The 12,507-nt window shown below is 62.0% G+C and overlaps 1 protein-coding gene across 1 annotated transcript in view; it reads left to right on the forward strand.

Annotated features, from left to right (window-relative positions):
- The window catches only part of TBC1D22A (TBC1 domain family member 22A), a 324,584-nt gene that overhangs the window by 230,995 nt on the left and 81,082 nt on the right, over positions 1–12,507 (forward strand). Inside the window, exon 11 of the mRNA XM_047866047.1 lies at positions 3,319–3,446. Within this exon, the coding sequence (XP_047722003.1) occupies positions 3,319–3,446 (128 nt within the window). The remainder of the gene's footprint in view (positions 1–3,318; positions 3,447–12,507) is intronic.

Below are 12,507 nucleotides of genomic sequence, written 5' to 3' on the forward strand. Positions count from 1 at the left end.
CCCTGAGCAGTGAAGCCCCAGACGGCACGAGAAATGTTCTCCTCGGGGTGTTTGTAGTACCAGGAAGGGGGGGGGGGCGGGTCTCAGAGAACTCTCCAGGTGCTGGGCACATGAATAGCGCTGCACTGGGCAGGGACGGGGTGGGTGGCAGGCGGAGGGCGGTGGCATGAGCGACACGGGGTGGCCGGGTGTCGTCGGGCAGCGTCCCGGCATAAAGTGCTCCTGAGCTGACAGCCCGGGAGACGGTTACCCCTTCCCGTCGGCGGGCCCTTCTCAGTGACAAGCTGTGACTCCGTTCTGGCGGGGAGGCCCCGCCATGGACCGTTTGCTGGCCGCGTCACCTCTCCCGGAGCAAGTGGACACTTCTCTCTGGGAGTGAAGTGAAGTTTGTGTAAAACCAGCCGTATCTAATAAGACCCAAGTTGATTAGAAGAACACGGTTAGGTAGACTGCAGTGTGGCACCTGTGCGTTGCACCTGCCCTGCCCCGTGGGGGGACTTCTGCAACCTGGACCCCGTGCAAGAGGCTGAAGTCCTGTCCCTCTGAGCCTCGGGGCCCCTGGGAGGGGTTCTTCTGGAGAGCTGACGAGGACAGACCAGACGTTCTGGTGGAGAAAGTTGGGAAGGGTCTGAGCTCCTGTGTTCTAACAGCCACGGAGGTGAGGGTGACGTTCAGCTGTGCGGGGGCCGCGGAGGTCACCCCTGCTGCACTTAGGGGTCCGGCCAACCTGCCTCTGAGCTCCTCAACTGCCTCCCTGCCTGGGCTCACCAAGTGCCCAGGACGGGGGGACGGGCTTGGTCTGTGGGTCAGCGGGCTCCGGAAATGGAGCTCCCAGGGGCCTAGTGCAAAGAAGACAGTTCACTGAAAGCTTAGATTTTATGCTAAAACTAATGATGATGATCGACTTTATTTCATAATGCTTATTTGTTTGTTTTACTGGGGAGAATAGCCTTGGAAGTTTCTCAGGGTGATCTGTTCTTACTCCCCTGACCCGGCCCCTACTGCCTGGCTCCCTGGCCCACGTTCCGTTCCACCTCCGCGTCCACAGAAGTGCCCTTCTCAGGCTTCCGAGAGGGAGGATGGGTGGGGCCAGTCGTGGGGAGATGCGGACTTCCCATGAGCTTGCCTGGGCTCGTGCTGGGACCTCTTCAGAGAGCAAACCCCAAACCAGCCCCTTCCCTGCCACGTGAACTGCCCTCCAGGGGGAGGAGCCCCGGCTGCAGGAGCCGAATACTGCGGGGAGTGGGTGCCAGCCGCCGGAGCCCCCATGCCCGGGCCTGCCCTCTCTGCCCGCTTCCTGGCCTCGGCACCCTGGGCCCGGGCCTGCCCTGTGCGGTGCGCAGAGCCCTCGGTCCCTACATCTGTCCCTGAAAAGGCAGTACGTGGCGGGCTGGGGGCCTGTGCGGTCTTCCCACTGCCTCCCTCGGCCTCCTCCCTGGCACCTTGCTCCCAGCGGGCTGCAAGGGCTCGGGGGTGAGCCTGTGTGGTTCTTGCCAGCCCCGCGCAATTAGTCACTGTCCGGTTGTGACCGCTCTCACAGCGTGCCGCCGGGTCTGCTCCACCGCGTGCCCCAGCGCTTCCCCCGCACCCGGCCGCAGGCGTCCCTCCTGCCTGCCGCATCCGACGCCCAGGCGAGTTTGTTGCGCTCAGCCGGGACGGTGCTGGTTTGGGGTGGGGTGTCCCAGTGGTGCCGGGGCGGGAACCGGGGCTGCCCGGAGCTTCTCTGCGGCCAGCCTTCCTCTCCTGTAAGCGGGCGCACCTCCCCACCAGGCACTCACACTTCAGCCGGAGTCACTGCCTGTGCGATGCAGAGGCTCTCAGGACAGGGTCCTCTCACCCTCCTGTCCCCTCCTTTTTAAATTTTCTTTAAGTTTATTTATTTTGAGAGAGAAAGCAAGCACGAGCGGGGAGGGGCAGAGGGAATACCAAGCAGGCTCCGCACTGTAAGTGTGGAGCCAGATGTGGGGCTTGAACTCACAAACCACGAGCTTGTGTCCTGAGCTGAAATCAAGAGTCAGACGCTTACCTGACTGAGCTCCCCAGGCACCCCCTCCCCTGCCCCCTCCTTTTTGCCTGGTGGTTAGGAAAGCCTTTTCTCTGCAGTATTGCAGGTTACCAGGAACACGAGTAAAGACAAACCAGTAAGCAACAAAACACGAACACTTGTTTATTTGCCAGTTCTGGAACTTTCTTTGGGAGGACTGGAAACCTTGTCAGCTTTTTACAGGGTCACTTCTCAAGGCTGGTCACAGGGGGAGGTAAGCCCCAGAGAGAAAGAACTTGCATGTAACTCACGAGCTCAAAAGGTGCGTGCAGAGAGAGCGCCTTTAGCAGTACTCGGTGGGCCCTGATCGAGCACAGTCAGCGTGGGAGGGTCTCCCTGTTCCCAGCCAGGACCCATTAGGTGGTACTTGGCTGTTTTAGGAAACAGCACAGGTACTTCCCAGGCCCCTCAGGGTGGAGCTTTTCGGGGCAGAATGTTGGGAAGCAGCAAGGTCACTGTGACCCCAGGGCCTTTGCTTCTCACAGTGACACCACCAGAATTCAGGGACCAGGGAGCTTCACGGATCTCTGGAGCCTGTCCCGCAGGCTGCTGACCACTCGGCAGAGATGTCCGCTGACCACTGGGCAGCACAGGGGACCAAGGCTGCAGAGTAGGACGGGAGGAGCCATTCGTGGCCGGTGGGAGCTCGTGCGTCAGGGAAGGGATGGTTGGTAAAACCTCGTCCTTCTGAGAGGCCAGCTGTCTGGAGTCCAGCCCCAAACCTGGAATCCAGACGCACCGGCCTAGAGCCAGGCCCGTGTCCTGCCGGCCCCCTCTCTGGCCGGGTCCCGGAGCAGGTGGGGCATTTGCCTGGGACAAGCTTGAGGTGGTTTTGGGAGCCGGCGGGCTCGCCGTCTCTCTGCCCGAGTCCCTCCTGGGACCGTAGCCCGGGTGTGGTGGACTCGCCCTGGCTGGAGAAAGCGCTCACCTCGTGCCCCGGAGCGTCTGCTGACCTCTCACGGCAGTTTCTCCTCCACTGGGGGGGGCGTGGTCCTGCCCCTCTTACTGGGGGTGGGGCACCTGCTGCATGGCTCCCAGGGGGCCCAGCAGCAGGGGACCCGGGAGCAGGGGACTCGGGAGTGGTCCTCGCCGGTGTCCTCGTGCCACTGCGGCTGCCACCGCTCACTTTCCCGGAGCAAGAGTCCATCTAAATGGCCTCCTGGCTCCCTGGGGACGAGGCCCGGGTGTCTGGCGGTTGGGGGGGGGGGTGGCTCTGAGGTGGACCCCAGGGGGCTCTCGCTGACGGCCTCGGGGCCTGTGTTTGTCTCGTGCAGAGCAAGTGCACCGGCACCTGGAGCAGCACGAGGTGCGTTACCTGCAGTTCGCCTTCCGCTGGATGAACAACCTGCTGATGAGGGAGGTGCCCCTCCACTGCACCATCCGCCTGTGGGACACCTACCAGGTGAGCTGTCCTGTGCGCGCCCGCCCGCCTCCCCCCACTGCGCTCCGCCGGGGCCTGTGAGCTGCACCTGCCCTTGCCCTCTCGGCATCTGCTCGGTGAAAGGCGGTCTTTCGAAAGTCCGTCCCTGGCGTCTTGTCGTCTGAGTCGATGTAAAACCGGGAAGAACTTCCCGTAGTTCTGTTTGTAGCTGAACTTCATTCCGACCGCGCGGCGGCTGCATCCCTGGGGCTCGCGAGCGCTTACCTTGGGTCCAGATCCCGGGGTTCCGGCGGGCTCTGTGCCTGAGCCGCAGCAGCTGGGAACGATCACACTCAGGACTCACGTGTGGTCTCCGTTTCGAGTTTACTCATAATAAAGATTTTTTAAAAAAATCACTGACAGATTCAGTGCAATATGAGATTTTCTCCTCTCCACCGATTTTGATGGAACTCGTTTCTTCAGGAGATTGAGTTTTCTGGAACAAACCACCTTTGTTCCCTCGAGTATCCCCTTGCTTATTCTAGCACCTTTTCATCTCGTTGGAGATGTTTGCCGAAGCCGAGGCCGCGCCGCGGGGCTCACACGCCCGCTGTTCGTCATCACTGCAGATGGCAGGAGCCTTACGTGACCGGGAGCGGGGTCCGCGGAGGCCGGTTTCTTCACCGAGAGGCAGGGTGTTTGCTGCCGTGGGCGACAGCCCTCCGCGGGCCCTGGACCGGTGGGGGGGTGGTGTACCTTCGGAGACCGGGAAGGGAGCTCCCCACGGTGGCTGCTTTGCGGGCAGCGTCAGTCCCGGCCGGTGGGCTGGGCTCCGCCGAGGGAGCCTCGTCTGTGGACATCCGTGACCGTGTGGGCAGGAGGCAGGAGGCCTTAGAGCTTGTCCTGCCCTCCACTCCCCTTCCCTCCATCGAAGGGGCCTTGGTGTGGACCGTGCGTTCTTCCTGTGGGGTCGGAGCCCCCGTGCCTGCCGCCGTCCTGCTCTGAGCCCGCGGTCACGGGAGTCCTCAGAGTTCTGTTCCTGACGGTGGTCCTTGTGCCCCACGCGGGGCCCGCGACCGTCTTGTGGTTCTGAAGCCCAGCATTTGGACTTGGCCATCCTTTCTTGCCGCTCGCATATTCTGGTGATGCTCGCTACGGAGTCTAGGACCACTCAGCCGCTTGTGTGCAGATGCCCCACTTTGGTTTTACTTTTCTGGGGACCCGGCAATTACAGAGTTTCTGGCCACCGACATTTGCTGGGACATAAAGCCTTCCTTGGGCTGTTTGGTTAAAGCGGCCATCAGTCTGGTGCTATTAACTGGGTCTCAGCAGCATCACAGGAAACAAACTTAATATCCCGTGACTTGGGAACGCTCTCCATTTGTGATGGGTTAGGCTGTTGAAGACCCTGCCTCTTCATTAAACACCAGGTTCCTTGTAATACTGTCCCCATTACAGATAAATTAGGTATGAAGTCAATTGTGTTTTGAGGAGCCAGGAAATGGATCTGCGCGTCCGTGGTCCTGCGCCACCTCGCTAAAACTCCTAATAGGTATTAAAACTTTAAGCACAGTTGTGGCATCTTTATTGAGTTAATTTTCCTGAAATTAAATTTTGTCATGAATTGACTCATTTGTACCGTGGACTCATTCTTGAACTGACAGTACCCTGGTCATAAACCTTTTCATATCTTAAAAATTGGGGATATTTCTATTTTACAGGCCCAAGTAACCATGAAATTGTATTGCATCTTTTGGCAATGAAAATACATAGTAATCACGGGATGGCGTTCGGGCGATCACTCTCCCCTAAACTGGGGTGTTTACTAGCTGGGCCATTAGAGTAGCTCTTTAACCCTCACGAGGGAGCGTGAAGGCCTCCGGTGTCGTGTGTCAGTGGAGGGTCTGGAGACACCTGCTCTGTCCAGGCTCCCAGCTAGGAAGTGGCGTGAATGTGAATGAGGTCAGCACGGGCGTGAAAACAGGCATTTAAACAGCACAGACGATCCAGAGCCGGCCGTGCCAAAGGGAGGTGGCCCCCGGGCCCCTGCCCCCCGGGCACGTTGCACGTTGTTGGAAACGGTGCTGGTGCGGGTGGCTGTGGCCAGAGGGGGCAGCGGCCTCCCGGAGAGCCCCGGCCGTGGGAGCGGGTTGCTGGACCTCTGGTACTCGGCCGCCAGCTTTGCCTCTGGCTCCCCAGCCCCGGACGGTGGAAGGGAGGCGTCCCGCCCTTCCCGCGGTGCTTGGATGCTGATGACTCGGATGAGAGAGGCCTTCGCCCTCGGTCTGTAGCCGCGGAGGGGAGGTGGTCAGTCCCTAACCCGTTGGGGCCAACGATCTGCCAGGCTGCCCCCTTGTTTTGCTCAGTCTTCTCTCTGACTCCCTTCTCTTCCCCAAGCCAACCCCTTGGTCTGCACCTGCCAGGAGGCACGTCGGCTTTGCTCTCTGGGACGAGGGGAGACTCAGAGCTGGCGGGGGTGGGGGTCGTGGGGGGGGGGGTCCCCATTCTGACAGCTCCCGCACCGTTCTGCTGCGACTTGACAGTGACGTCGGGAGCTCGGCATCCTCCCGCGGACCGCAGGGCTGGAGCGGGGCGGGTGTGCCCGAGAGGGAGGACGAGCTCGCGCCCCACCGGGTGGGGCCGAAGCTGGAGCAGGCTCCCCAACAGAGTACGAAACCCGAAACCTAAAATCAGGCCTGAGTCCCTGATGACGTAAGACGGACTCGTGAGTAAATGAGCCAAGAGACAAGTCTCCGACGCAGAGGATTCCAAACACGTCCGCAGATACCGGGCCCTGGAGCAGCTGGGGCCGAACCCCCTCCCTCCGCGTGGGCCGCGCACACGGGCTCCCCCCCGGAGGGCAGGGTGGACGGGGGTGGGGGTGGGGGGGAGCCTCAGCCAGGTGACCGAGGCGGACACCTCGGGGATCAGTCAGGCCGACCGACGGCAGGCGCCCTGATGGGGCGGGACGAGGAGGGCCCTTCACCTGTGGGCTTCCTCCCGAACCCGGGACCCCAGTCCAACCCCGAGCAAAACGTCAAGACGGATCCTGAGTCACGTTCGGCAGGGTTCCCGACCGGTACGCCTCAAACCCGTCAACATCATGGAAACCAAGGGAAGTTGGGAAAATGGCGTCAGCCCGGGGAAGCCCGAAAAGGCAGGATCACTGCACACAACGTGTCCCGGATGGGATGGGATCCTCGGACAGCGAAAGGCACGAAGTAAAGAAGGAAACTAACTGAGTGGAGCGTACACTCGACTTAACCGCCGCGGACCCGCACGGGCTCTGCGACGCCAACAGCTGTACCAGACGGTTGTGAGCTGCTGGGTGCAGGTTCCCTGTCCCGTCCTTGCCGTTCTGTGCCACCCCCGGGCACCTCCCGGCTTCCTGCAGCTCCAGAGGTCCTGCCCTGCCTCCTCGTGTGACCTGACACCTCCCTCGGGGACACCCTCCAGAGGGCGCTGTCGCCGCCACAACCGGCCACTGCCGACAGGCCACGGCACGCGTCCGTTCTCTCCGTGGTGGACGACCCAGTCGGAGAGCAGGGTGTCTGCACAGGTGGCTCCCGTGCGAGCTGCCGTCCTGGCTCACGGGTGGCGGCCTGCGCACCCCGTCCTCACGCGGGGAGAGCGCTCTCTGGCCCGTCTTCCTCTTGGTGGGGGTGCCAGATCAGCAGATCAGGGCCCCCTGTGGCCTCCTTACCCGTACTCGCTGCGCAGAGGCCCTGGGTCTAAGGCCTGTCCCGCCGCGGGTTGGGGGCCTGCAACCTGTGAATTTGGGGGAACACAGTTCAGTCCGTAAGGTGCCTCTTGGGGGTTATCTGGAGCACCCCGGGCGGACGCCTGTCACGGGACCAGGATTACCGCCGTCCCCCTGCCGGACTGTCCCTGTGGGGCTGCAGCCTTGGGGCTGGGCCCCCACCGCTCACCCCACGGTGGGCCCGGGGCCTCCCTGCGTTAAACCTCCGGGGTGGATGGGTTGGTTCTTGGCCAGAAAGCCGCTCAGCTGTGCTTCCCTAGAGCTCTCAACTCGGGGGACCCTCCCTGGTAGAGGGGCCTCGAACGATGCTTCCCTGGCGCACTGGACGTTCCAGCTGCGCCGCCACCCCTGGCTTCTTCCCGTCTCCCCTCGGGGCTGCTCCAGGCAGGATGTGTGCAGCACCCCGGCTCTGGGCCCCCCTCGCTCACCGTCTTTGGATTTCACGCACGTTCTCTGGAATTGCTCACCTGTGGCAAAACGGCACAAACGTGGCTTCTGTCTGTGACCCTGGCGGGCCGAGGACTGTGCTTGTGGCTCTGGGCCCATGGGGCGGTGCCTTCTGAGGCCCAGGCTCCCCTCAGGCCTCTCCCTGCAGTGGCAGAGTCCCGGGAGGGCACCGAGCTCGTCTGCACTCCCTCTCCACGTCCCGGGGTCACACTTTGTGTCGGGAGACTTGTGGGAGCTCCTCCTCTGGCAGGTCCTGGGACAGGAGCTGCCATTGTGCCCTAGCCTGGCTGCCCCTCCTCCCGAGATCCGCGGAGGGGATGTGCCCTGTGGGCTGTCGGCCAGAGTCCCTGAGCCCCAAGACACAGTCTGAGGTGAGCTGCTCCCACGCATCTGCCGGGCTCATGCACCTCCCTGGGAGCACGGTGTCCACCACAGGGGACCTTGCCGGGGACGAGACGGGCCCAGAGCAGTTGGCAAAGGCTGGTTTCCCCAAGGGCGGAGACCAGAGTGGAGTTTCCAGCGTGGCATTCTTGTGTACTAAATGACTTTCTGATGTGCTTTAGCTTTCCGGGGTCTCATGGCTCCATACGAATTTTAGGATTGTTTTCGGTTTCTGTGAAAATATCATGGGAATTTTGATGGGGAGTGCAGTGAATCTGTGGATGGCTTTGGGTTGTGTGGGCCTTTTCAGGGTGTTAACTGCCCAGTGCAGGAGCGTGGGGCACTTCCCATTTGTGTCATCCTCGGTTTCTTCAACCAGCGTTTTACAGTTTTCAGTCTTTCGCTCCTAAGTATTTTATTCTTTCTGCGGCCCTTGTGCATGGGACCGTTTTCTTAATTTCTCGTTCTGATAGTTCATTGTTAGGGTAGAGAAACGCATCTGACTTTCATAGGTTGACACTTAACTTGCAACTTGGCTCAATTTGTTTACCCAAAGGAAATGAGACCAGTGTCTCCAAGGGATCTGTGCACCCCCACATTCACTGCAGCATCATTCTCAGTAATTGTTCTCAATAACCCGACGTGGGTGATCACGTGGGTGATCACAGGTGCAGGAGCCTGGCCCCGGTGGCGAGGAGTGGGGAGGGAGGCGCAGGGAGAGGGGTGCAGGGAGGGGAAACCCTGGTGCGCACAGAGCCAGTGGGAGGGATTCCGGAGCAATGCGTCCAGTAGAAGGTTCTGGGATGATGGAAGTACCCGGTGGGATCACCTCTAGACATAGTGGCTTACTCAACTCTTGGAAAATGTGACCGAGGAATGGAATTTTTAGTTTTAATTTCTCTAAGTTTAAATCGAATAGGCCCACACAGTGAGTGGCTGCCTCATGTGGGGTGCAGCTCTGGGAAGGGGGGGCAGGGTCAGTAGGGCATCATGGGGAGGGGGCAGCTCCACCTGGAAGGCCCGTGGGCACTGGGTCAGTGGAATGCTGCCCGTCGATGGCTGTAGACAGGTGCACTTGGGGTGGGGTGGGCTGACCTCAGCTTGTGTCGAGGTGACCTTCCCATCTTCCGAGTGGTGTGGCTGTGCAGGTGTGGGAAGGGGGCGGGAGGCAGTGGGCAAGGCTCACTGGGTGGTGGGGACTCCCCCTGCCACGGGCTGGGGTCCTTTCCTCCCTGACGTCCCGCGAGGCCGATTCAGAAGCGAGTGTGCCGCCTGGCTGTGTCCTGGAAGGAGGAACCCCACAGCTGGGGTCGAAGGGCTGGGTCCCTGGGGGACATCGGGGCTCTGGCTGGTCCTCGGGGAGTGACACTGGGGAGTGACCACTGCGGAGCCGGCCCTTGGGCCGAGGCTGTGTTCCGGCGAATGCCGCTTTCCACCCGCCGGCCCCAGCACCGCCCAGTCTCGTGGGCAAGTGTGCGTGGCTCGGGGAATGGCTCCTCTCCTCCACTGAGGCTGGAGCCGGCTTTGGTAGATGGGACTGGTGCCGTGGGAGCCATCGGAGGCCTTACGCTTCCCACAACCTACTGATTTTGTTCAAGACAAGGAAAAACCTCCTGTCAGGTGAGTGTTGCAAGATGACCTCGTTTACCTTAAGGCATTTACTAAATTCCTTCCTCGTGGTACCCGAGGCCACCTGAATTCTAAGTAGGACAGCCTCCACTGCCCACACGCCCAGGGGCGTCTTCAGTCACGCTCTTCCCGGGGCTGGCGGCAAATCACGCGCGAGGAACCGCGGGGTCTCTCCAGGCTTCAGATCCGGTCACTTGCGTGCTGTCAGCCTTAGGTCGCCACCTCCTGAGGCAGGGCCACCACACACAGCCGCTCAGAGCAGGCCGTGCCGGTGCTCGAGGCCCAGGCCCCCAGGCACCCAGGGCACACGCGTTCAGGGAAGCGGCGCGACCGGGTCCTAGGGTGTTTTTAATGCCGATAAAGCACCCAGTGGCCCACCTGCGGCCAAATGGACCTGGGTCCTTCCGGGAAAAGATCTGTACGGACGTATCACGTGGGCCCCCGGCTCTGGCAGAACGGCCTCTCTCCCGAGCGCAGCTCTACCCTTGTAGCCTTGGGCAGGTTGCTTCCCAAAGCGCGTCTTGGGAGATCGCCGTGGGGATCCGACGAAACGTTTCCAGCCGGGGGTCGGTAGGGCGTCAGTCTGTGTTTGGGCCTTGGGGGTCTCAGAATTAGGGGACCAAGGCCCCACCTCCCTTCACCGTGAGCCACGGTTGGGTACCTGCCTCCTGCAGACACGCTCGTGCCCCAGTGCCCAGCATGGCACCACGGCGAGAGCAGGGCCCAGGTCGGTGTCACTCAGTGCGTGGCCGGAGCCGTGCCCAGGAGCCAGGACCGCTGCCGTGAGCCCATGTGTCCGTGGCCCCGGCCAGGCCCTCTGCAGCCTGCTGAGCCACGGGGCGGGAGGGGGTTATGAAGGGACGTTGGCCTCAAACCCTGTGCTAGGGGAGTGGCGTGTGAGCCCCTGGGTTCCGTGGGCCGGCTGTGCCGGCTTGGGCAGCGGGGGAGGGTTGGGGCCCCCACCTGCCCACTGCTGCGAGGGGCCGCCCCAGGGCCCGGACGCTCCCGGATACGCGTCCTGAGGTGGCTCTGATCAGGACACTGCCAGGTTTGCTCCTGGGACATCCTCATGGCAGTCGGCCCTTTTGCCTCATTTGAGGTGAAATCTTTCCAGCATTTTGGTTTTCTGCCGTGTGGCCTGTGCAGTCCTCGCGGACCCTGGAGAAGGCGCATCGGAGACGGTGAGGGGCAGGGCCTCCCTGAGCTCCAGAGGACGTGCCCGCATCTCTGGGGAGGAGCTCGACCTTGCACCTGGTGGGTGCCCCCTGCCTCATCCAGTCAGCTGATGTTTGCTGAGCACCCGCCCTGGGCCTGGCCCTGTTCTCAGCCCTGGGGACACAGTGATGGAAGAGACGGGCCTTGACCTCAGGGAGCCCACGTCCCAGGGAGAGAGCCTGGCCTCCGGTTGTGAGACAGTCGCTAACGCACGCCTCTGCTGAAGGCGCACCAGGACGCGTGGTCCCTGGGATCGTGCAAGCCAGGATGCAGCGAGGGCGTCGTGGGCCCTGAATGGGATCTGCTCCCGTGGTGAAGGCTTCTGGTGAAGGATGTCTCGGGGAAGGAGGAGTCCTGAGAGCCCAGGCCTGGACGGAATGAACGAGAAGCATGTGGAGCAGGAGGGCTGCCGGGAACAAGGGCGCGTGGGCAGCGGGTGTGCAGGACGGGGGGTGTGGAGGAAGGGCCTGCTGGATGCTGCCGTGCCGCAGGCAGGGGACAGCTGTGGCTTGGTCATGAAGGGTCACTGTGGAACCGACGGGAAGATACTGGATTTGCAAACCAGGCGCTGAGTGTGATTGGCCCTCACGCCAAGGATGCGTATCTGCTGACGACCTACGTCTGTCCATCTGTCCAACCACCAGTCACTCCTTCCACTCGTCCACCTTCTCCAACGTGAGCCCTTGTTTGCGTGGGGTCTGACGTGGGCCCCAGATCCATTGAGATGTCAGAGCGTCATCTCTGCCCCTAGGGGTCCATTGCCTGGCGGGGGACATGTGCTCTGCCAGAGGTGGTGAGGTTGGGGACTTGGGGACACCTCACTCTGCCCAGGGGTATAGAGCAGGCTTCCCAGAGGACATTTCAGCAGGACTTTGAGCTGAGGACAGGGCTGGGCCCAGAGCCGGATGCCAGGAAGTGCCTGCCGATGGTAGTAGCAGATTTGGAGGCCGAGGACGTGGCTGGGCCCAGCCTGCTCTTCGGGAGGTGTGCTGGGTGTGGCTGCATCATGGTGTTTGGGTGTCGGGGCAGAGCAGAGGCCGCTGCTCTCAGCTGGGGCCACGGGCAGTGGGTGGCCAGGGTGGGGGGGGCGGGTCTGGGTCCGTGGTCTCATCCACAGGCTGCCGGGCGCTCGAAGCTCTTTTCCCAGAGGGTGACTTAGCTTGCGCAGCCTGGGTTCCCGCCCGTGAAAGAGCTTGGTGCTGGTTACTGTGGCCAGTCTTCCAGCCCTGCCGTCATGAGCACCTATTACCGTGGCTGCACCTGCAGCCCCACCTGGCATGCTTGCCTGTCGAGTAACCTCTGGTCCCACCAGCCCCACCTGTGGGGAGTCCCCTTGCTGTAGTGCGGGCCATCCCTTCAGGGCAGGGGTGTAGATAGCCAATTTGATGGTGCTGGGGCCTGGCGCCCTCCCCCCGGGCCGTACCCTGGGTGGATGAAGCCCAGAGACCCAGAGGGAAGAGTGGGTGGGGCGGTCCAGCCAAGCGGTTTCCGGGGGGGGGGGTGGGGGGGGCGGCAGGTGGAGGCTGGGTGTGTGAGGCTGGGGCGGGCATCCCGGGGGCTGGGTCTTCAGGCTGTGGCTGCCTCAGTGATCGGTGCCCAGTTTCAGTCACGCACAGGGTTGCCCCTACACCTTTTGTCCTTTGTTCCACGGCCTGGTCTTTCTCCCAGGGG

Source organism: Prionailurus viverrinus, chromosome B4, assembly GCF_022837055.1.
Source record: "Prionailurus viverrinus isolate Anna chromosome B4, UM_Priviv_1.0, whole genome shotgun sequence".
Taxonomy (NCBI): Eukaryota; Metazoa; Chordata; class Mammalia; order Carnivora; family Felidae; genus Prionailurus; species Prionailurus viverrinus.